This window comes from Marmota monax, unplaced genomic scaffold (genome assembly GCF_021218885.2).
Source record: "Marmota monax isolate L192 unplaced genomic scaffold, Marmota_monax_Labrador192_F-V1.1 WCK01_AAM20220418_F8-fsc00037, whole genome shotgun sequence".
NCBI classification, from domain to species: Eukaryota; Metazoa; Chordata; class Mammalia; order Rodentia; family Sciuridae; genus Marmota; species Marmota monax.
In genome coordinates this window covers 9,011,662-9,033,528 of record NW_026693245.1, presented here as the reverse complement: position 1 = coordinate 9,033,528, position 21,867 = coordinate 9,011,662, and the positions used below count along the sequence as shown (strand labels likewise).

The 21,867-nt window shown below is 34.0% G+C and overlaps 1 protein-coding gene across 4 annotated transcripts in view; it reads left to right on the top strand.

Moving 5' to 3' along the window:
• Slc38a9 (solute carrier family 38 member 9) overlaps window positions 1-21,867 on the top strand; it is a 111,389-nt gene that overhangs the window by 48,122 nt on the left and 41,400 nt on the right. For 3 of the 4 annotated variants that reach the window (XR_006854386.2, XM_046456283.2, XM_058583123.1), the window contains exons 3-10: window positions 3,749-3,881; window positions 8,229-8,350; window positions 8,489-8,552; window positions 8,741-8,834; window positions 12,075-12,245; window positions 15,933-15,992; window positions 19,088-19,282; window positions 21,431-21,538. Coding sequence is in view for 3 of the 4 variants with exons in the window: in XM_046456283.2 (XP_046312239.1) it covers window positions 3,749-3,881; window positions 8,229-8,350; window positions 8,489-8,552; window positions 8,741-8,834; window positions 12,075-12,245; window positions 15,933-15,992; window positions 19,088-19,282; window positions 21,431-21,538 (947 nt within the window). In the remaining variant the exon portion in view is untranslated. The remainder of the gene's footprint in view (window positions 1-3,748; window positions 3,882-8,228; window positions 8,351-8,488; window positions 8,553-8,740; window positions 8,835-12,074; window positions 12,246-15,932; window positions 15,993-19,087; window positions 19,283-21,430; window positions 21,539-21,867) is intronic. The other variant, XM_058583124.1, reaches the window with a different exon arrangement.

Below are 21,867 nucleotides of genomic sequence, written 5' to 3'. Positions count from 1 at the left end.
ATTGTGGTTCTATTCCTAGTTTTTTGAGGAATCTCCATACCACTTTCCCAGAATTGTTGCACTAATTTGCAGACCCACCAGCAATGTATGAGTGAACCACTTTCCCTCACATCTTTGCCAACATTTATGGTTACCTATATTCTTGATAATTGCCATTCTGACTGGAGTAAGAAAAAAATCTCAATGTAGTTTTAATTTGCATTTCTCTAATTGCTAGAGAAGTTGAACTTTTTTTCATGTTTGTTGACCATAGAACAGGGTTGTTGACAGAGAATGTTAATAGATATCAGAGGAAGTGAGAAACAACAACAAGCCAGAGATTACCAGTATTTTTCTAGTAACAATAAGGAATGGCTAGGTATAATAACTTTCTTAACTTCTTTTCTGTCAACTTTGTGAAAAGCTGCCCAGCAGATATTAAATACAAGCAGGTAGAAGCAAGTACAGTTGGTTCATTATTTTGAATGTTTATTTGCATGAGATTTTTTGGAACACCTGATTCCCTTTTTGTTTTTTAACAAATTACCCCAACCTGTCAGGGATGTGAATAAATGGACAGTTTTAAATCAAGGTTGTCATGTTGGATATTAACCTTCTTAAGAATCATGGAATTGTTATTAAACTTCAGAGAAGCATAACTGGTTGGAAGAAGGGTGGAGACAGATTTAAAAGCCAAAAATTTTTAAGGAATTTAAGGAGTGGAACTTAGGAAAGGTGTTAGTAGAAATAAGGTTTCTCTGTTTATAAATGTTATTTTAAATGAACACATGGAATTTGAGTCACCTTTTGAAATATTTTATAAATTTTGCTTAATATTAAAGACATTTTTTTCCTGTGGCATGACCATAAATATTTACAAGGTGAGACAGATATAACTTCTTTATTTTCAGTGTGGCAGAGCAGAGCTACATAAAATGGGAAGTAACATTGATAGGAAGCAATCATGTGAAACTGTATTCAAAAGAGAAAAGCTCCAGTTTCAAAAGTCTCATTCTGAATATTTCCCTCTATGTAGTATTGTTTAAATTTTAGAATGTTTTAATATCCAACTAAAATTCAAAAATATATTTTCACTCTCTCAAATGAAGCTTTAAGCATATGTTTTTTATAATTCAGTTAAATTATGCTGAGTTGTATATTTTTAAAGAGAATTTGTATTCTCAAATATTCGTTTGAACAGGCACTCAGCATCTTGATGAAAACAGTTAGAAAAGAAAAATTTTCAGTCATTCTACTCTCATAGTACCCATGCCAACTGAACTGGTACAGTTAACACTTCTGTAAGAGGCCAGGAGCCAAGAAGTTTAGCACTTCCTAAACTGCTTTTCAGCAGGCCTTCAAACCCACATAGTGGTTGATGTTAATATCATTACATTTTCAGAGTAAAAAGCTATAAGTAGAACATATGCATCTCTTTCTATCAATATTGTACTTATTAATTTTTTAGAAATCCATGGTTAGTTTCAGTCTCTGAATATTAGCATTCTTGGGGCACTGTTCTTGCAAATACGAAGAGAATGTCTCATCCCACAGATTGTCACGCCAGGTATGATAAAACCCTTTTCCAGATAGCATTTTTTTGGGGGGGAGGGGTACCAGAGGTTGAACTCAGGGGCACTCAACCACTGAGCCATATCCCCAGCCCTGTTTTGTATTTTATTTAGAGACAGGGTCTCACTGAATTCCTTAGCACCTCACCATTGCTGAGGCTGGCTTTGAACTCGTGATTCTCCTCTCTCAGCCTCTTGAGCCGCTGGGATTACAGACGTGTACCACTGTGCTTGGCCAGATAGCAATATTTAATATTGCTTTTTAGTACTACTGAATGTCACAGTAGAGAGATAAATTCTATAGCACATCATAATGCTTAGGGAAGATTGGTAGTTATGTTAGGCTACCAAATGTATAAGTAGGGATTGTTTATTCAGCCTGTGAACCATTTCTGAACCATGTCTTTTCATTATATTCCCTTAAAATTTATTGATTCCACTTAATGCACTCAGCAGTAATATACTTGGTGTGTGTGTGTGTGTGTGTACACACACACACACACACACACACACACACACACATATATATAAAATCTCCATACCCACATATTTGCTCTATCAAGTACTCTACGTACATATTTGTTGAATTGACTTAGATAGTACCCATAATATTTAGATGCTGTGGTGGAGAGTAAATAATAAAAGATTTCAAGATTCTTTATGTTAATATCTCCAGAAATGATTATACATATTTTTTCTAATTTTTGTACCGGGAATTGGACTTAGGGACACTTAACCATGGAGACACATCCCCAGCCCTATTTTTGATTTTATTTACAGACAGGGTCTCAGTGAGTTGCCTAGTACCTCACCTTTGCTGAGACTGGCTTTGAACTCGAGATCTTCCAGTCTCAGCCCCCTGGGATTACAGACATGCACCACTGCATCAATATATTTTAAGCTTTTTTTAGAACTATATGTGTAGAGTTATATGAAACCAATGATAGATCTCCTGGCTTTTTTTCCTTCTTATTATTTTTATCTGTATATAATGTAATATAGTAAATTATTTACAGTTTGGGATACAGTGTTATTTGTGACTTCTAGGGGTCTGACAATTAGCAGAGAAATGCAGTCCTTTTGTGCAACTCTGGTCATTCCATTTGGGCAGTATGTTACTGGAGGTTTAGAAAGTAATTGAGAGTCAGGTATGGTGGCACATTTTTGTAATCCCAGCTACTCTGGAGGCTGAGGCAGGAAGATCACAAGTTCTAGGCTAGCTGGGCAACTTGGCAAGACCCTTTCTCAAAATAAAAAGAGCTGAAGATATATCTCAGTGATACAGTAGTACTGCAAAAAGAGGAGATAGAGGAGAGAGAGAGATGGCAGGGGAAGGAGAGGAGAGGAGGGGAGGGGAGGGGGAGGAGAAGGAAGGAAGGAAGGGGGAAAGGGAAGAAAGGAAAGAAAGAAAAAAGAGAAAGAAAAGGGAGAAAGGAAGAAATGGAGAGGATTTTGGAAAGAAACTAAAGAGGTTAATGACTGAAAACCAAAATCTGCAGTTGATTAGGACACAGTCATGAGAAGGAAATATATACATAAATAACAGGATAATAGAGTATTATGACCAAAATTCAATAAGAGTAGAATGAGGCAAAATGTCTTTAGTGTCCTGATGTTCCATTTGATACTTCTTTGGGTGAGTCTCACAAGGAAAATGGTTGAGATCATTAGTCCTTAATACACGAATTGAGAAATAGGAATTTTGTTTAAGAGGTAACCTTGTCTTGTAAGGAAAGAGTAGGGACTCTTCAGTAGAGGGATGTTTTTATCTGTAATTTCTCTGATTGAGTGCCAGAAGCTTTTTTGAGAAACTAGTTAAAGCTGTTTGTTTCTAAGTTTCATCGTTGAAACTGACAACTGCTATAATTCTTTTTTTTTCTTTGCTAAATTTCTTTTTGATAACGTTTCAAAATTTCTCTTTAATAATAAGGTCTTCCTGTTATGCCTCATCTGTTGGAAAATCCCTTACAATTAAAAAGTATGTTTAAAGTAAAAGTATTATGAGACAAAAACTTAATTCTGTGGCTAGGATAATACTTCTTTTGTGACATTTTCTTTTCCCACCAAAAGTGAGAAGTGACTGCCTTGCCTTTGTGCATCCCATTTCTAATGGAGGACAAGAAGTTATTTTCTTCAATGGCTGACTTCCAGAATTTCTGCCTGAACGTTTTTTGTCAAGTATATATTCCCTTCTTTAGGCCTTTCTATATAGAGCCCACAAACATCGTCAGCGTGAATGATGTCATTCAGAGGGTTAGTGACCATGCCTCTGCTATGAACAAGAGGATTCATTACTACAGCCGGCTCACCACTCCTGCAGACAAGGCCCTGGTAAGAGGCAAAGCATTACTAATCGCCTGAAGTTAAACTGAAATGAACAGTGAACAACATAAACCAGGGCAACTCCCAGTCGTTGAACTTTTTGCTGGCTGTGTTCCAAGGACAGCATTATGTGAAGTCAAAGATAGTAATTAATACATGATCTACATCTCCGTCTAGTTTATTCTTATCTAACCTGGCATAGAGAGATTTGAAACTCTCTCTGTATTAACAACAGCCTGGGTTTTTTGTTTTGTTTTGTTTTGTTTTTTTGATTAAATTCTGCTTATCCTCATTCCCAAGATCTCTGAGGAAGATAAATTACTTCTGAAGTGGCAGCTTAGATCATTGATTTAAAACATAAAATTCTAGTTAGTCTGTTCAATTTTTAACTTGGAAACTACAAAGGAAAAATATTTTTAGAAATTTTTTAGAGTAAGAAACTGAAATATGTTTATTCATATATGTAATATTTTCCTATTTAGCATTTTCCTATTTCCCATTATCCTTTTTTGGATCAAAAACAGGAATCAAATGGCCAGATACTACAGAATTTTAGGCTTTGTAGACTACATACCATTGCAGTTTCTTTGTTTTGTCTTACAGCCATTAAAAACAATAAGAAACATTCTTAGGAAAGGGGCTATAAGTAATCAAGTGAAAGCTAGATTTGCCACAGTTTGTGGACCCTTGATCTTTTTTTTATTTGTTTGTTTTATCATTGTGGAATGAAAAATATGTAATTTGGTTTCTTATCAAAATGGTCACATACAAGATATTCAGAATCTTGAAAACTGAAAAAAAGTGGGAATCTTCTAGGAGAAAAATATGATTTTTAAAATAGATATTAGTAATAAGAGGGAAAAAGGAACCACCATATGAGATTTGACATCACTTGAATATATCTATTTCATTTAATCTTTGCAATAGCTATGTGAGGTAAGTATTAATTCTCCTTTTTTATGGCCAAAGTAAAGACTTCCAAATGTAATAGGTAGGATGATTTTTTTTTTTTCAATTTTGGGGGCTTCCCCTAACCCCCTCTAGGACTTTATATCCATAGTGATGATAAAGTCTTAGTTCCATTATAGAATTATCTGAGCCCTTTGAAAAGTATAAGTAATCCTCTATCTAATGCTCTAATTCACACCTTCTAAGAGCTGTACTCTGGGAAACAAATTTCAGAGATATTAGCCAGAAGTCTAGGCCTGAGCATACATTATTTGCTTGGAAATTAAGACTGTATTGTGCACCAAGTTGAATCCCTTTTGTTAACTGACACTGAGATGACTCTAGTGAATCAAAGTATATAAATAGTAATCTGCAGTTCTACAATTAACAATATGATATAAACTTTTTCTAAATATTTTTAGTTGTAGTTGGACACAATACCTTTATTTTGTTTATTTTTATGTGATGCTGAGGATTGAACCCAGGGCTTTGCACATGCAAGGCCAGTGCTCTACTGCTGAGCCACAACCCCAGCACCTAATATAAAGATTTTTAATGAATGTGTTTGAATATTCACATTCACCTTCAGAAGAATCCCAAAATTGGCAGCGCACACTGGCACATGCCTGTAATCCCAGCAGCTCAGGAGATTGAGGCAGGAGAATCTTGACTTCAAAGCCAGCTTCAGCAAAGGAGAGGAGTTCAACAACAACAACAAAAAAGAATCCCCAAATTACTTTTCCTAAATATATTTTTGTTTTTCTTTTTTCAGGGAATAACAATATAAAATCACTGGTCTCAATTTTAGAGTTAAACCTTTTTGTTTATGAAAAATTTCCCATTTACCTTGATAATTTTATTCTATAATAGGAAAGGGAAGAAAATCATTGTCTCCCAACATCTCCTAGATCCTGGCTAATAAAAGTATAGCCTGCACAGATTGGTATTATAGTGTTACCGAGGGCGTAAAAAAAATGGAGAATTTCAGACCTCACTTCAGACTACTGAAGCAAATCTATATATTAAGACGATCCCTGTGTGATATATAGTAAATTCAGTCTGACAGGCACCACCCTAGACCACTGCCAGAGTGGGATCTACCCTTCAATTTTTTTGTCCCTCCGGCATGCTTTATGTCTCTCCATTCACGCAGTGCAGACCAGGCACAGGACCTGGAGGTTGTTTCTTTATATAGTCAGTGTAAGAACACAGCCAGAAATTGCCACTTCTTACTAATCCTGCCCCTTATAACTTTTTATTTTCACATTTTCTCAATTTGCTTTGCTAGCCATGGTGGTTTTTCTCCTGCCTCACATGGACATAGCCCGTCCTTTTAAATTTTTACTCATGGCAGAGGACAACAGAATTCAGACCCAAGAGGACTATGGGTAAAGAGAAGGCAAAAGACCCTTTCCATATGTCTTTGTATCTCTGGGAAATAGTTGTTTTCAACGCTACACCATGCAGAACACTGAAGATATTCTTTGCCTTCAAGACACCACCACCCAAATGCACATAAAGAGAAGAATGTGCTGGGCTTGGTGGCTGGCACACACCTGTAATCCCAGCTACTCAGGAGGCAGAGGCAGGTGAATTACAAATTTCAGGCCAACCTAGGCAACTTAGCAAGACCCTGTCTCAAAATAAAATTCAAAAGGGCTGTGAATGTAGCTCAGTGGTAGAGTACTTGCCTAGCATGCACAAGAAATTGGGTTCAATCCCCAGAGCCACGAAAAGAAAAAGGATACCACTTCTTCATTTTTGTACCATTCCACAATCCATATCCTCTATTCCTATTGAGTCCTGATACTCCATCTATTCCATGAATTCTTCTCCAACTATTCTAGTCCCCATTATTGATGTTATTTGTTATTCCTATGGTACAGTATACCATAGAGTCAATTTTTATTATCTTCTAGCTTCCTGTCCTCCAACTGGAATTTAAAGTTTGAAGCCATATATATATATACAAATATATATATATATATATATACAAATATATATATATATATATGTGTGTGTGTGTGTGTGTGTGTTTTTAATTTTTTTTCTTAAATGCTAAACCTAGCACAGAGTTGTAAATTTTTATTTGTAAATAAAAATTGCTAAATATAAAAATTGTTGGTTTATGCATCAGGTTCTATGCCTTTTAGGACTGCTTTATTTTTATTTATTTATTTATTTATTTATTTTTGTACCAGGGATGTTTAACCACTGAGCTACATCCCCAGCCCTTTTCTTGGTTTTTTTGTTTTTTTTTTATTCTTTGAGACAGGGTCTGAGTCTGGCTTTGAACTTGAGATTCTCCTGCCTCAGCTACTGAGTCACTGGGATTGCAGGCATGCCCCACTGCACCCAGCTTAGACTGCCTATTCTTAAAGAACTATTCTTATGGAGATGGGCAGAATTGCATCAGGAAACAGTATTATTTTCCCTCTAAAATAGGAAGGTAGAATTAGGAAGAAATGAAGAGGATAACTTGGGAGCTATGTGTATAAGAAACATCTCTGTTATATCTTCAACCTCTATTGGCTTCTTCCCTTTTGCTTACATACTTAAAACTCTTCCTTTAAAATTTTTGTTTTTCACTGGGCATGGTGCTGCACACCTATAATCCCAGCAGCTCTGGAGGCTGAGGCATGAGGATTGCAAGTTCAAAGCCAGCCTCAGCAATTTAGTGAGGCATTTAGCACCCCTGGGTTCAATCCTCAGTACCAAAAAAAAAAAAATCTTTGTTTTGCCTTTTCCTTAAGCCCCTTTAGGTTACCTTTTTCCTCTGTTATAAAGCATTTTTGTTTTTGTTTTTAATATTGTTTTTAGTTGTTCATGGACTTTTATTTTTATTTATTTGTTGGTTGGTTTGTTGGTTTGTTTATTTATATGCAGTGCTGAGAATTGAACCCAGTGCCTCACACATGCTAGGCAAGCGCTCTACCACTGAGCTACAATCCCAGGCAACAAAATATTTTTTAACAGTCTGTATTTACTATTTATTTCTTTACCATCTGTTGACTCCTCGATTCCTTATATTCTGAGATTCCCTGCTTGTCTCTTTGCTGAAAATATCCTCTCATCAGAATTCAATAATCATTTGGTTCTTGAAATTCTCCTCATTTAAGGCTAGTCTTCTGTATTTAAATTTCCTTAATTTTATTCTTTGCTGGTTCTTTTTCCTCCTTTCTCACAAAGGTGAAGAGAAAAATATTTTGACAGTTGCATAAATTTTCGTTTCTTTAGATCTACTACTACATTTGAAAAATAATTTTTTAATTCACTAATCAGGGATGCATACTGTTTTCTTTGTTCATGGTATCTAGAAACATGTGTACCATCATGTACTCTGATGTATAGAGTGTATCCTGTTTAACACATTTACTTTTTCTGACATTTCTGTTTCTTTTTCACCAGATTGCTCCAGACCATGTAGTTCCAGCTCCTGAGGAATGCTATGTTTATAGTCCATTGGGTTCTGCATATAAACTTCAAAGCTGCACTGAAGGATATGGTAAAAACACCAGTTTAGTAACCATGTGAGTAAAAATTAATTTTTGGAGCATGACTTGAATGGTATACAAATACAAATTACAGATTATTTTAATTTTTTCCTTAATGAAAATATTTCAGGAGTTTAATTCCATATTTTTATGGCTATTATTCTGTGTTTTCAGTTTTATGATTTGGAATACCATGATGGGAACATCTATACTAAGTATTCCTTGGGGCATAAAACAGGTAATATAATTTTTTAGCACACTTTATGTCTGAAAATGTTTTCTCTATTGTTTTATAAGAAATTGACATAAGTTTCATTAAGTAGATGATTTATCAGGTTTTATGATTTTTTAGGGTCACTTAGTATGATTATATATGAATTTATTCTTACATGATGACATGTCGTTCTACATTTTTATTTTAAACAGGCTGGATTTACCACTGGAATGTGCGTCATCATACTGATGGGCCTTTTAACACTTTATTGCTGCTACAGAGTGGTGAAATCACGAACCATGATATGTAAGAGTTTGACACAGTGAAAATAGATTATTGATTTGAGTATTAGTAAGTCACTTGCCATTGAGGCAGATCCAAATGTGTATATTCCACGTCTTTCAATTTTGTACTTAAAGATTTACTCCCCTAATTCACAGCTTTCAACAATTCTTAAAGTTTTGTGAACACATTGCCTCTACTCATCTATAAAAATTCTGGATTAGGGAAGATCTATTTTTTTTTTTTTTTTCTTAATGGAGTCTCATGATGTTGTTCAGGCTGTCTTCAACCCAGGCTGGTCTCAAATTTGTAAACTCAAGTGATCCTCCACCTCAGCCTTCCCAATAGCTGGGACTGTATCACACCTGCCTATTGGATGAGGGAAATATCTTTTTAGGTCATTTTAAAGTAAGTTAGGACTTATTTCACTTGCTCTTAGTATATATAAACCAATTGACCAGATTGTACCTCTTGTTTTTTCCCTCTCTCTACTAAGCAGCTTTCTTTCTTTTCTTCTCTCTCTCTCTCTCTCTCTCTCTCTCTCTCTCTCTCTCTCTGGTACCAGGAATTGAATCTAGGCATACTTTATCACTGAGCTATATCCCCAGTCCTAGTCCTGTTTATTTATTTATTTTGAGACAGTGTCTTGCTGAGTGGCTGAGGCTGGCCTCGAACCTGTGGACTTCCTGTGTCAGCCTCCAGAGTCTCTGGGATTACAAGCATGCACTATCTTGCCTGGCTTTAAGCAGCTTCTTTATTTAGGTACCAAATATCCTCTTAGCCACTTGGGGGGTATTATTTTAAAGTTTTAAGAGAAGATTCATTCTAGTTCCTAAATGAGAAAGTTTAGCCTTAGTTTTGCTCTTTTTCAGTTTTGACTGAACTTGGAAAACCTCTTTAAACATATGTAGTGACTGCATATCTTAATCCAGGGTCTTTTTAAAAATGAGAACATAGCTTCTCTGAGATCTTTCTGTAGCTACTAAAAAACAGGAAACAGGGCTGGGAATATAGCTCATTTGGTAGAGTGCTTGCCTCACATGCACAAGGCCCTGGGTTTAATCCCTAGCCACCACCAAAACAAAAGAAAAAAAAAAGAAACACCCATGGCCCATGGTACTTAAACTATTTCACAAAATTTAAAAGGATAAACTTGTATCAGTCCATTTTACAAAGTCAACACAACCTAATATAAAACCTGACAGTACCAAAAAGGAAAGAAAAATAGCCGGGCATGGTGGTGCATGCTTGTAATCCCAGCGATTTAGAAGGCTGAGCAGGAGGATTGGGAGTTCAAAGCCAGCCTCAGCAACTTAGTGATGCCCTAAGAAACTCAGTGAGACCCTGTCTCTAAATTAAAAAAAAAAAAAAAAAAAAGGTTGGGGATGTGGCTCAGTGGTTAAGCACCCCTGGGTTTAATCCCTGGGGTTAAAAAAAGAAAAAGATATGGTTGTAAACTTGTTTTTGGTACTGGGGATTGAACCCAGGCCCTCACTAAATTGCCAAAGCTGGCCCTTAATTCACAACCCAAGTGGCTGGGATTACAGCATTGGCTGTAAACTTCTTTTTTTTTTTTTTGAGCAGGGTTCTACCAGGGATTGAACTCAGGGGCATTCAATCACTGAGCCATATCACCAGCTCTATTTTGTATTTATTTAGAGACAGGGTCTCACTGCATTGCTTAGCACCTCGCTGTTGCTGAAGCTGGCTTTGAACTTGAGATCCTCCTGCCTCAGCCTCCTTAGCTGCTGGGATTACAGGCATGCACCACTGCATCTGGCTAAACTTCTTAAGAAAGCATTGTCAGATAGAAAAAGCAGCATTTCAAAAGGATAATATCCTATGTTTAAAGTAAGGTATATTCTCATAAAGCGTGTATGTTTCATTATTAAGAAATCCAATGTAATTCACTACATTAATTGAAAGAAATATCTGCAATTATCAACAGAATCCAAAACAGGCACTAACAGAGTTAAGTAGCTGTTCCTGTTTAAAATTCTTAAGTAAAAGGCACAGTTTAAATTTGTTAAGGCCTAGTGCTGGATCTGGTGGCACAGGCCTGTAATCCCAGCAACTCAAGGAAGGGGTTGAGGCAGGAAGTTCTCAAGTTTAAGGCCAGCCTCAGCAACTTAGTGAGGCCCTAAGAAACTTAGTAAGACTCTGTCTCAAAATAAAAAATAATTTTAAGAAAGGGTTGGAGAGACTGGGGTTGTACCTCAGTGGTAGAGCACTTGCCTAGCATGTGTGAGGCACTGGGTTTGATTCTCAGCAGCACATATAAATAAATAAAATAAAGGTCCATCAACAATTAAAAGAATGGAAAGAGAGAGAGAGAGAAAGGAAGGAAGAAAGGAAAGAAAAGAAAGAAAGAAAGAGTTAAAGATGTAGCTCAGTGGTAAAGCACACCTGGATTCAAGCATTAGTACCCAGACAAACCAAACAAGCAAAAAGCAATGTTAATGTCTGTTTATTCCCAAACTTGTACAAGCATCGATAAAATGCTAAAGCTATTCCCTTTAAAGTAGCAATGCTCCATTTTAATGTTTCCATTAGAACATAATAATGCTCATAATTGTTCAGGGTTTCTTTTGAGTCATCAAATGCAGCAAAAAATAAAAATAATCAAAAAACTAGAAAGGAATGGGTTGGTGGATATAGCCTGGTAGTGCGTTTACCTGGCATATACAAAGCCCTAGGTTAGACCTCCAGTATCGCAAAAAATCAAAATGAAACAAAAAAAGAAAAAGTGGAAGAGACTTAGAATCATATCATGAGCAAAAAGATTTTTATTAAAAATGCTAAGTTATTAACACTATTAACATGAAAGTAAGCTGCTTATAAGGTCAAGAATCAACTAGAACTACAAAGCAGGAAACGTATTTCATTCACAATAGTAAGCTTAGAAATGAATTTAGCAACACATCTGCTGGAAGAAAAATATAAAATTATATCTAAGAGCAAAGAACAAGATCTTAACAAGTAAGAAAAATAGACCATGTTATTATTTTAAGACAAGGTCTCACTAAGTTGCCTGAACTGGTCTCAAACTTGGTGATCCTTCTATCTTAGCCTCCTGAGTTGCTGGGATAATAAGTGTGCTCTACTGCCCAACTTCTACTGTGTTTTAATTGCTATTATTTCTGGTGGTAAAATATCAGTAATCTTTCTAAATGTTTTGAGTTAATTTGGGAAACACAAATTATTAATATAGAATATGTGATCTCCATCTGTTTTTATTCTTTTTTTTTTTTTAATTTTCTCTAGCTTCATTGGATACCACTACCTGGGAATATCCAGATGTCTGCAGATATTATTTTGGTTCCTTTGGGCAGTGGTCAAGTCTCCTTTTCTCCTTGGTGTCTCTCATTGGAGCAATGATAGTTTATTGGGTGCTTATGTCTAATTTTCTTTTTAATACTGGAAAATTTATTTTTAGTAAGTATTGATATCATATACTTTAACACAATTACTTTCAAATACAATTACTCTTGTAGTTCCCGCCTTAAACTCTAGGACTTGGGATATTACAAAATAAGAAGTACTGTAAGTATGTAATTCTGGAAAATTTATGATTCAGTTTGTTTTCCATGGTTATGATCTCAAATATAATGTGTATGTTCATTTCCAAACATTAATTTTTGAGTAAACAATGTTCCTTCAAAGTATCTAATTAATATAAAATATTGTCATAACCCAGTGACTATTTTAAGCATTGTTAAAAATTTTAGTATTGTAGCAGAAAATTTTGTGAAAATCATTAGTGTTTGTTGCTAAAGAATTTGATGTGCTGGGGTTGTGGCTCTGGGGTAGAACGCTCGCCTAACACGTGCGAGGCCCTGGGTTCCATCCTCAGCGCCACATAAAAAAAAAAAATGAATAAATAAAATAAAGAATTTGATTTGTAGATTAGGAGAAACAAATTTCAGTTACTTATTTTAAAAATATTAGAATTTATCTGATAAATATATTATTTACATACTACAAGATTGTAGTCTGCCCAAGTAAGCTACTTGAATTCTGAAAAGAGTCTTAGAAATTCAGACCACGTACTCTTTATAATGTTTTTTAAGTTGGATAGAGGAAGTTCATCTTATATTGAATAAGATTCCAAATTACTTTTGCCTAATAATTGATAGACCTAAAACTTAGTATGTTTAGCTGCCTTTAAGTAAACTATATATTTAAAATATGGATTTACATGAAAGCTAGTCTCTCTACAGTATTTAAGTGAGGGGTCAGGAATTCTATTTTTATTTTAAACAATAAAATTAGCATTTTTAATTAGATGTTTTATTGCCAAACATTTTTATTGTTGAAAAATTGTGAAACATTTCAATCTACAAAAAAATGCAGAAGTTAATATAAATACCATTGTACCCACTAACAAGCTTTAGTGTTTTAACATTTGCCATATTTGTATTAGTTCTCTATTCTTATGAAAAAATCAAATATTACAGATATAATTGAAGCCACATGTGTATTCCCCTTCACAGTCCCATTTTCCTTCTTCCCTAAATTTGGTGTTTTTCACTCATGCATGTTTTTGTGTTTTTACTGCATAACTATATGAACAACATGTAGTGTTGTCTTTCATGTTTTTAATCTATTCAAGTTATTTTGCAACTTGCTTTTTGTCATATTTATTAATACACAGTTCATTGTAACTGATTTATCATATTTAATAATTTGAATATACCCCAACTTTCTTATCCATTGTCTTGATGAACATTTAATTTATTTTGCTAGTACAAGCAACACTTTATTAAACATCTCTATTTCTGTTTCCTTCTTACATGTGGGAGTTTCTCCTGGCTTTGTAACTCTAAGACAGACTTCTAGAAATTGGAATATTCACTTTTTCACCTTGTTAGAAATTGCCAAATTATTCTTTATCCTGGTTTTATCAATTACACTGGTACCAGCAATTATGAAAGTCCCTCCTTCTGTGTTCTCCTCACAGGTATTATGACAGATTTTGTCAATCAAGATCTGTTCATAAGGGGTAACACTAGGCATCTTTTCTTAATTATATAAACAGTTAAGTAACTTATTCATGTTCTCCCATTTTCCTATTGGATTATTGGTCTTTTTCTTTTTTATGGAATATTTTTATCCATCGTGTTGCAAATATCTTCTAGTTGGTGGCTTGGCTTTACTTTTAATTTCAAATCCATAATTTTTTCCACTAGGGTCTATGGACCTAACATTTTAAAATCAACTTGTCAAGGTCCAGAGAAATCCAATTAGAATTTGATTGAAATTGCATTAAACTTTTTAGTCAGTATGCACTATTGATGCCATTAAGGTACTGAGTTTAGAATTTGATTAGAATTACACTAGATTTATAGGTGTGGAGAAAATTTACATAATTAGGACACTTAGTTTTCCTATCCATGATCGTGGCATGGCATAGTTCTCTGTTTATATAAGCTTTTTAAATATCTTCTAAATTTTTCTTGATAAAGCTCTTGCATATCTTTTTTAAAGACTTTTTCCTTAGTACCTTAAATTTTTTTTGTAAATGTGGTTTTGATTTAATATACAACATGTGCACTTTTTGTTATAGAAAATTTCAAACATACAAAGGAAACAACAGTATAAGGATCCTACATATTCCTCTCCTCTATAGCTTATATAGTATATCTCAGATATACTATAAATCTGTTCATGAATTGTATGTATATCTGTACTTGATATATAAAAATAATAAGGTTTTTTTCCTCCCATTGGGAGCAATACCACATCCATTAAGAAAGCATGATCCACATTATACACATTTGCCACACCAGTTCAACTATTATTTTATATATATAGTTCTCTTTTTTAGAAAGAATTTATTCATTGAAATAACTTGAATATTTGACTTACAATATTCAATGGATTAATGGTTAAATGGATACATTCATATAACCCACACCTCCTTCAAGAAACAGAATTCTATTTTTATCTCTCCAGAAATAATGATATCTCTTAATCACATATTCAAATTGTTTGTTGATTATAAACCAATTTCTGTATGTTTGAATCTAGCAAACTTGCTGAACTCTTGTTAATTGTAATAATTTTGTACATGTACTTTTTTTTTAACCTTTGTTTTTATTTATTTTTTTTTTATATGGTGCTCAGGATCGAACCCAGGGCCCTGCATGTACTTTTTGATATTCTATTTAGATAGTCACATCATTCATAAAGAAAGTTCCATCCTATCTACTCATTATTTTAAATGGTTTGTATGTATGTGCATAGATTTATATTTGTATACATACACACATATAAATACATACAAACATATACGTACATGTATGTGTGTAGATGTGTGTGTTTGTGTGCACCTAAATTTCACTCTTTCTTTATGGACACCAATCATTGCCTTTAGGGCTTACCCTAAATTAGTATGACTTCATATTAATATACCATGGCTGTATATGCTTTTTTCTTTGATACTTCCTTTAATCTAACTCAATGGTTCTTGGGAGTATAATAATTACTATACAGCCCTGGATCCATAAAAACACGTATTGTACTTTACAAAGAGCTTAAGTGATTTTTCCCAGTAAGTTTAACTGCATGATTGTTGTTTTCCCTTTTTGCATATTTTAGAACTTTATGTAAAATGTAACTGTAATTAACATGAATATAGAAAAATAAATTGTACACATTATTTACATTCCAGGGCTTTTACTACTATTAATTTAGCCTTGTAGGTAGATTTTTTAAAAAGTATTAAATTATATAAAAATTTTCAAAGTGGGACTCTGAATCCAATATTATGATTCCAGTAAGTGACGAAAGCTATAGAAGGTGAAACTGTAATAATAAAGTTGTGGGGCTGGGGTTGTGGCTCAGCAGTAGTAGAGCACTTGCCTCTCAGGTGTGAGACCTTGGGTTCGATCCTCAGCACCACATAAAAATAAATAAACAAAAATAAAGGTATTGTACCCATGTATAACTAAAAAAAATTTAAGAAAAAAAAATAATAAAGTTGTTTTGGTTTAGTGTTCTAGATACTATATTACACATGATAGATAATTTTAATATTTTTGTAAATAAAAAACTTTAGAGGGTAATAGATTCAGCATCTTTCATTCAGTGTTAAGCTACATTTTTGTCTTTAAATTTTAGATTTTATTCATCACATTAATGACACAGACACTACACTGAGAACCAATAATAGCAACCCTGGTAAGTAGTTTGGAATTTAATTTGGTTCTTTATTCCTCACTTTGTCCAAAAAGAATTTAAGCTAAAACCTATGAATTTATTTTAGGTAAATGAAAAGTGCAATATTATTATTATTATTATGTTAACAGAGCTGCTACTAAATTATTGGTAACGGATACATTTTTTAAAAAACTCCAAAAAAAGTTTATGTTGATGTGAACTAGTCAATAGGTTGTGTTAATGTGAGCTGGAAAATATTTAGTTCATACATATTATATATCCCTGATTCAAAAACCTGAAATTTAAAATGTTCCAAAATTAGATTGGGGGGCTGGGAATGTAGCTCAATGCTAGAGTGCTTGCCTACATGCTTGTTGTGCTGAGTTCTATCCCCAGCATCATCCAAAACAAAGCAAAAATTAGAGATGTGCAGCTGGTAAAATCAATGCAAATAATCCAAAATCTGAACCACTTTTGGTCCCAAGCATTTCAGATAAGTGATATGCAACCTGTATTATACAACACATAGTTAAGCTCAGAGTGTCTGTATTACCTGAATAATCAAAAATTTTCAAGAACCTACATCACTTCTTGGGTTAGGTGTCTAGAAGCATAGTTTTCAGTTTGTTAACTTAATTTTAGGTGTGTAATATTTTAGTTACTAATCTATAGGCTACACAGATTTGTAATTAATAAAATAATTTCCTGATACTGAAAAGAGACTAATAAAATTTTCCTTTAATTTATTTACTAAAAATAAATTCTTGGGGCTGGCAGTGTAGCCCAACAGTAGAGCACATGTGAAAGATCCTGGGGTGAATCTTCAGCACCACAAAAACATAAAAATTTTTAAAAACTAAAATAAACCCATTGTGGCCAGTGGGCTTAAACCAGTATGGAAATCATAGGGAAAATGAATGTAAACACAGTTGTAACCTTGTTGACAGTTTTGTTGTTAACCTTGAACATTACCTAAAGCTTTGTGAGTTAGGTTTCAGGAATGAAAAATTGATGCCATTTTTATGGAGGTACACATTGATCACTAATATTTATTAAGCCCAGTATGTGTCAGGAGCTGTTATAAGCACTGGGTTTATAATAATGAACAGACAGTAGTCAAACTTCTCATGAAGCATACATTCCAGTGCTTGCTGTTCAGTGTCTTACTTTACCCCTTAATTAAGCCTGATTAACCTGTCAATTGTCAACTATTGAAAATGAGTGAATAACCAGCTTTTATTCCTGAGAATAAAATAATTCCTTTGAATTGCTCTACTAAAATCTCTTGTACCTTGTTCATTACTCCAGAATTTTCAAAGAATCTTGTCTTAAAGTAGAAAATGATTTTGCTGTATAGCTATTCTGATACCATTGATGGAAGTAGCTTATTAATTATCTCATAGAATTTCTTCTGCAGCAGGGAGTAATTCCATCCATGAGGTCATAAATATTACAATTATGTTGATAATTTGTAAAGTACCATCAGCAAAGTCAGTTTACTTTGCATAGTGATAACCTGTGTTAATATCAGCATGTCTTGATTTATCTTTTAATATTTATTTTGAAACAGTATGGTAAGTATGAAGCAACCCATCTTAGTTAGTGCAAAATAATTGTAGCTCATATTTATTGAATATTTACTTGGCAAAGACATTGTTCTAAACATTTCACAGCAACACTATAAGGTAAACTGTTAGCTCCACTTTGTAAATGTAGGATCCAAGACACAGAGAAGTTAATTTGCCCAAAAACATCTGTTAAGTAGCAGATGTTTTAGTCAATTTACTTTCATAGCCTGTGCTCTTTACTACTACAGTTAGCAAAGACAATTTTTTTTTTCCAGAGCATAGAAGAAAAAGGTACATGTTAAGATGCTAAGAAAGAAAAAGGAGCTGGGGATATGGCTCAGTTGATAGAGTGCTTGCCTCCTATGCACAAGGCCCTGGTTCAATCCCCAATACCACCAAAAAAAAAAAAAAAAGAGAGAGAGAGAGAAGATGCTAAGAAAAGAAAGCACAAGAGAAAAAATTAAATGTTTGGTTTTATGGCATACCAAAAAATAGGTAGAGAATAAAATTCATAATAAAATAAATGTTCTTTCTCTTTGACTAGTGATGAATATGACAGTTGCTGAGTATAAGTGATTTTTCACTAGTATTAAGAATGCTGATTACTATCAAAAGCTCTTTTGTGAAATTAGAAACAATAAGAATGATTTGTACAGTATCTAATAATAGAAGAAATTGCCACCTGTAAATCAATATTAAGAAAAAATACATTTGCTAGGCATAATGCTATATGTGCCTGTAATCCCAGTGACTAGGAAGGCTAAGGCAGGAGGTTTGCAAGTGTGAGGCCAGCCTAGGCAATTTAGGGAGATGCTATCTCAAAATAAAAATTAAAAAGATCTGGGGATGTAGCTCAGTGATAGAGCATCTCTAGGTTCTATCCCAGTACCAGCAAAAACAAACAAACAAACAATATGTGTGTGTGTGTGTGTGTGTATGTGTATGCATGCGCATGTGCATAATACACATATGTGCACTTTACTAATTTTCTAGTAATGTCAGCCAGCTGTTGGGCTTCTATCAAGGGTGATAAACTTCCAGAATTATTTTGGATTGCTAAAATTCAAGGCTGTTAAGTTTTCACCAATGATTAGGTTTGGGAAGTACCATGGTAGTTATTCTAGAAATGTCTGCTTTTTATTCCAAACCTGTATATTCTATTTGTATTAAAAGAAACCTACCCTTTGTCCTTTAATGAGTTAATAGTACAACAGTTACCCTGAATGACATTTTTTGTGTTATTGTACAAATAGGACTGAATGCCATTTAGTCCAATATTTTCTCTCTCACATTGGAACCAAGGGATGTTTGATGGGATATTTTATAGTTTTCAACAGAAATTAAGAATGTACCTCAAAATTTTCTAAGATTCCCTCATCTTTAATTCATTTTTAGGTGAAAAATTCCTAATGTGACTAAATATAATTCTACATTTTTGTCATAAAGGAGAAGCTTAGTGTTTAGTAAAAGTTGAGCAAATATCAGTCTGTGGGGATGGACATTTTCTACTTTCATTGTCTTCTCTAATGTGGTGTTTTACTGTTGCAGTGATTTGTCCAAATGCTGGGAGTGGTGGCCATCCTGACAATGGCTCTATGATTTTCCATGCCAATGACACAGAAGTCCAACAGTTTGAAAAGTGGTGGAATAAGTCCAAGACAGTGCCGTTTTACCTCATAGGGCTTCTCCTGCCACTGCTCAATTTTAAATCTCCTTCGTTTTTTTCAAAATTTAATATCCTAGGTAAGACATGATACTGTGTTGTGGAAATTCTGTGTAATAGAATACATGGTAGATTCTGTGAAAATATGGTTCTGGGGAGAAAGTTACCTGCTAGGCCTGTTCATCTATGTTGAATTTGTTCATATAGTTCTCTACATTTTTGTGTTTTTTTTTTTTTTTTTTTTTTTTTGGCACAGAGAAAAATGTAGATGATCATTTCAAGTCCTTTTTTGTTCTTTGGTGTTTTGAGATATAAGTTATTTTGTTTCCCATTCTAACCTTACTAGATAACTCTTCTATATTTTTTCTGAGAGTACAACTAGAGGAAATCGACTAAAATTTCAGGAGGAGAGATCAAAATGGATATTATAGAAATCCTCAACTTTAAGGGTTGGAAACATTAGAACTTATTACAGGACATTATGGAATGTTTTTTTCCTGTCATTTCCATTTAAGAGTATTGCATAGAATTATCATTTGAACTTAGAATATCATTATCTAGCTCGAGCTTCTAAGGTTTATTCTGTTTTTGCTCTCTTCCTCAGTGCATTTTCTTTCTTAGAATACTATTGTTTCCTTAAAGTAACAGACCTCTTTCAGTGATTTCTTTTTCACTAAAGCAATGTTTTAACCCTATTTTCAATCCCCAGGGTAAACTCAAATCTGGTTAACTAGAGAAAATGCAAGGATGTCATTCATAAAGAATTGATAGGCCCAAGTAGACTGTAGGGTTTTATCTCCCCCTGTGTATCTTATCCCCTGGTAGGCAGTATAGCATAAAATAATCAGATTATCCATCACATCAAGGAATCTGATGGTGGAAACCCAAAATGTAGCTGGGTTTCCAGAAGATGAAAAGAGGAGGTTAAGATACATTTCTCTGCTTTTCTGCCTTAGAACCAAATTCACTATAAGCTACTTTACACACACGACACAGAAAATAATAGATTTGTGGTTATATAAGCTTTGGCCTCTTGTTTTCATCCTTTCTGAATCAGCTAATCTCTAAACCCACAGTAGAGCTTATATGGCTCATTTGTGGTTTCCTGATTTGCTTGCTGACTTTCCAGTGGAACAAATCTTTTGAAAGCATAGAAACTTGTGGAAGGATTTGCTCATTTCGGCAAAACAATCACCAGACTTCTAACCAGGTTGAAGGATATAAAGCTTTTGTTCTTTTCCTTGGTACTTTGCCTTTCTTTTACAACTAAACCTTCTTTAAAGAATTTAGCATCTAAGGATATTCCTAGGCTTCCTGACTATGCTCTATAATGACTGGACTTAACTTCCTCAAAAGAAATAATCCTCTGACTTTTCTGCTCTACTAAAACATTGTGACTGCCCGCTCCACCTTGTATATAACACCTGGGAAAGGAATCTGGAATTTTTTCAAGTACAAACAGTACTAATCATTCAGCACTCATGTAAATACTATATCCGATTGTTTATGGATTATTTGACTTTTTACCTTCTCAAATGTTTATGATCTACATTTATTACTTTCTTATCATTTCACATTAATTTTTGTGACAGACTTTTTCAGCCTGTTGACTGTCACTAGCATCAATGCAAAGAATAAAAGTTATAGTTTCGTGTTGTTTTTTTTTTCTCCTGTGTAACCTTACAGTTTTGTAATGGACCCTTTGTGTCTTCCATCAAACTCAGCTCATAAGTAAATTAAGCAGCTTGCATTTAACAATATGTGAGCTACCTTCATCCAGTTATTCTTAGGCTTACTACTTAAAGTTTTTATTTTATTTTCTGGTAACTCATATAACTTATTTGTATTCTTTAGGTCCCAGTTTGATTTTAGTAGAGATAATCAATGAAGGTAACAATTTTTCACACTTTGGCGAGAATAAGGAAACAAGGTTTGATTTTTAAAAAGTCTGTAAAACACACAAAGAGAATAGTTGAACACAGTGGCATACACCTGTAATTCCAGCAGTTAGGGAGGCTGAGGCAGGAAGATCACAGGTTCAAGGCCAGCCTCAGCAACTTAGTGAGGCCCTGTCTCAAAAAACAAAAAGGGCTGGGGAGTAGTTTAGTAATAAAGCACGCCTAGATTCAAACCGCCTCCCCCCAAAACACACACACACACACACATACACACACACACATACACATATAAAAATGATAAACAGTTTCTGGATTTTTTTTTTCTTGCAGGCACAGTATCTGTTCTCTATTTGATTTTTCTTGTTACCTTGAAAGCTATTCGCTTGGGATTTCATTTGGAATTTCACTGGTTTATGCCAACAGAATTTTTTGTACCAGGTGAGTTGTTTTGGCAAAATAACATACTAATAAATTATAATAATGTGATCTGTAAGTTAAATTATTATTATATGCCATTTTAAACCAAATAGTGTGTTTTCTTTTATATTGAACACTTAATGCTAGTAAGCTAAAAATAGGACCACAATTGGGATTTCTTACAGTTAGGGATAACCAGGGCCCTTTGTCTTTTCTACTTGGTTTGTTTATGTTACAATGAAATTGGAAAGTTAATAATTCTCTAGGCTTTTCTAAGAAATATACCCCTAGAATTTCAAAGACTTAGAACATGGTCAGTGATATATATGGATGATACTGCTTATTAAAAC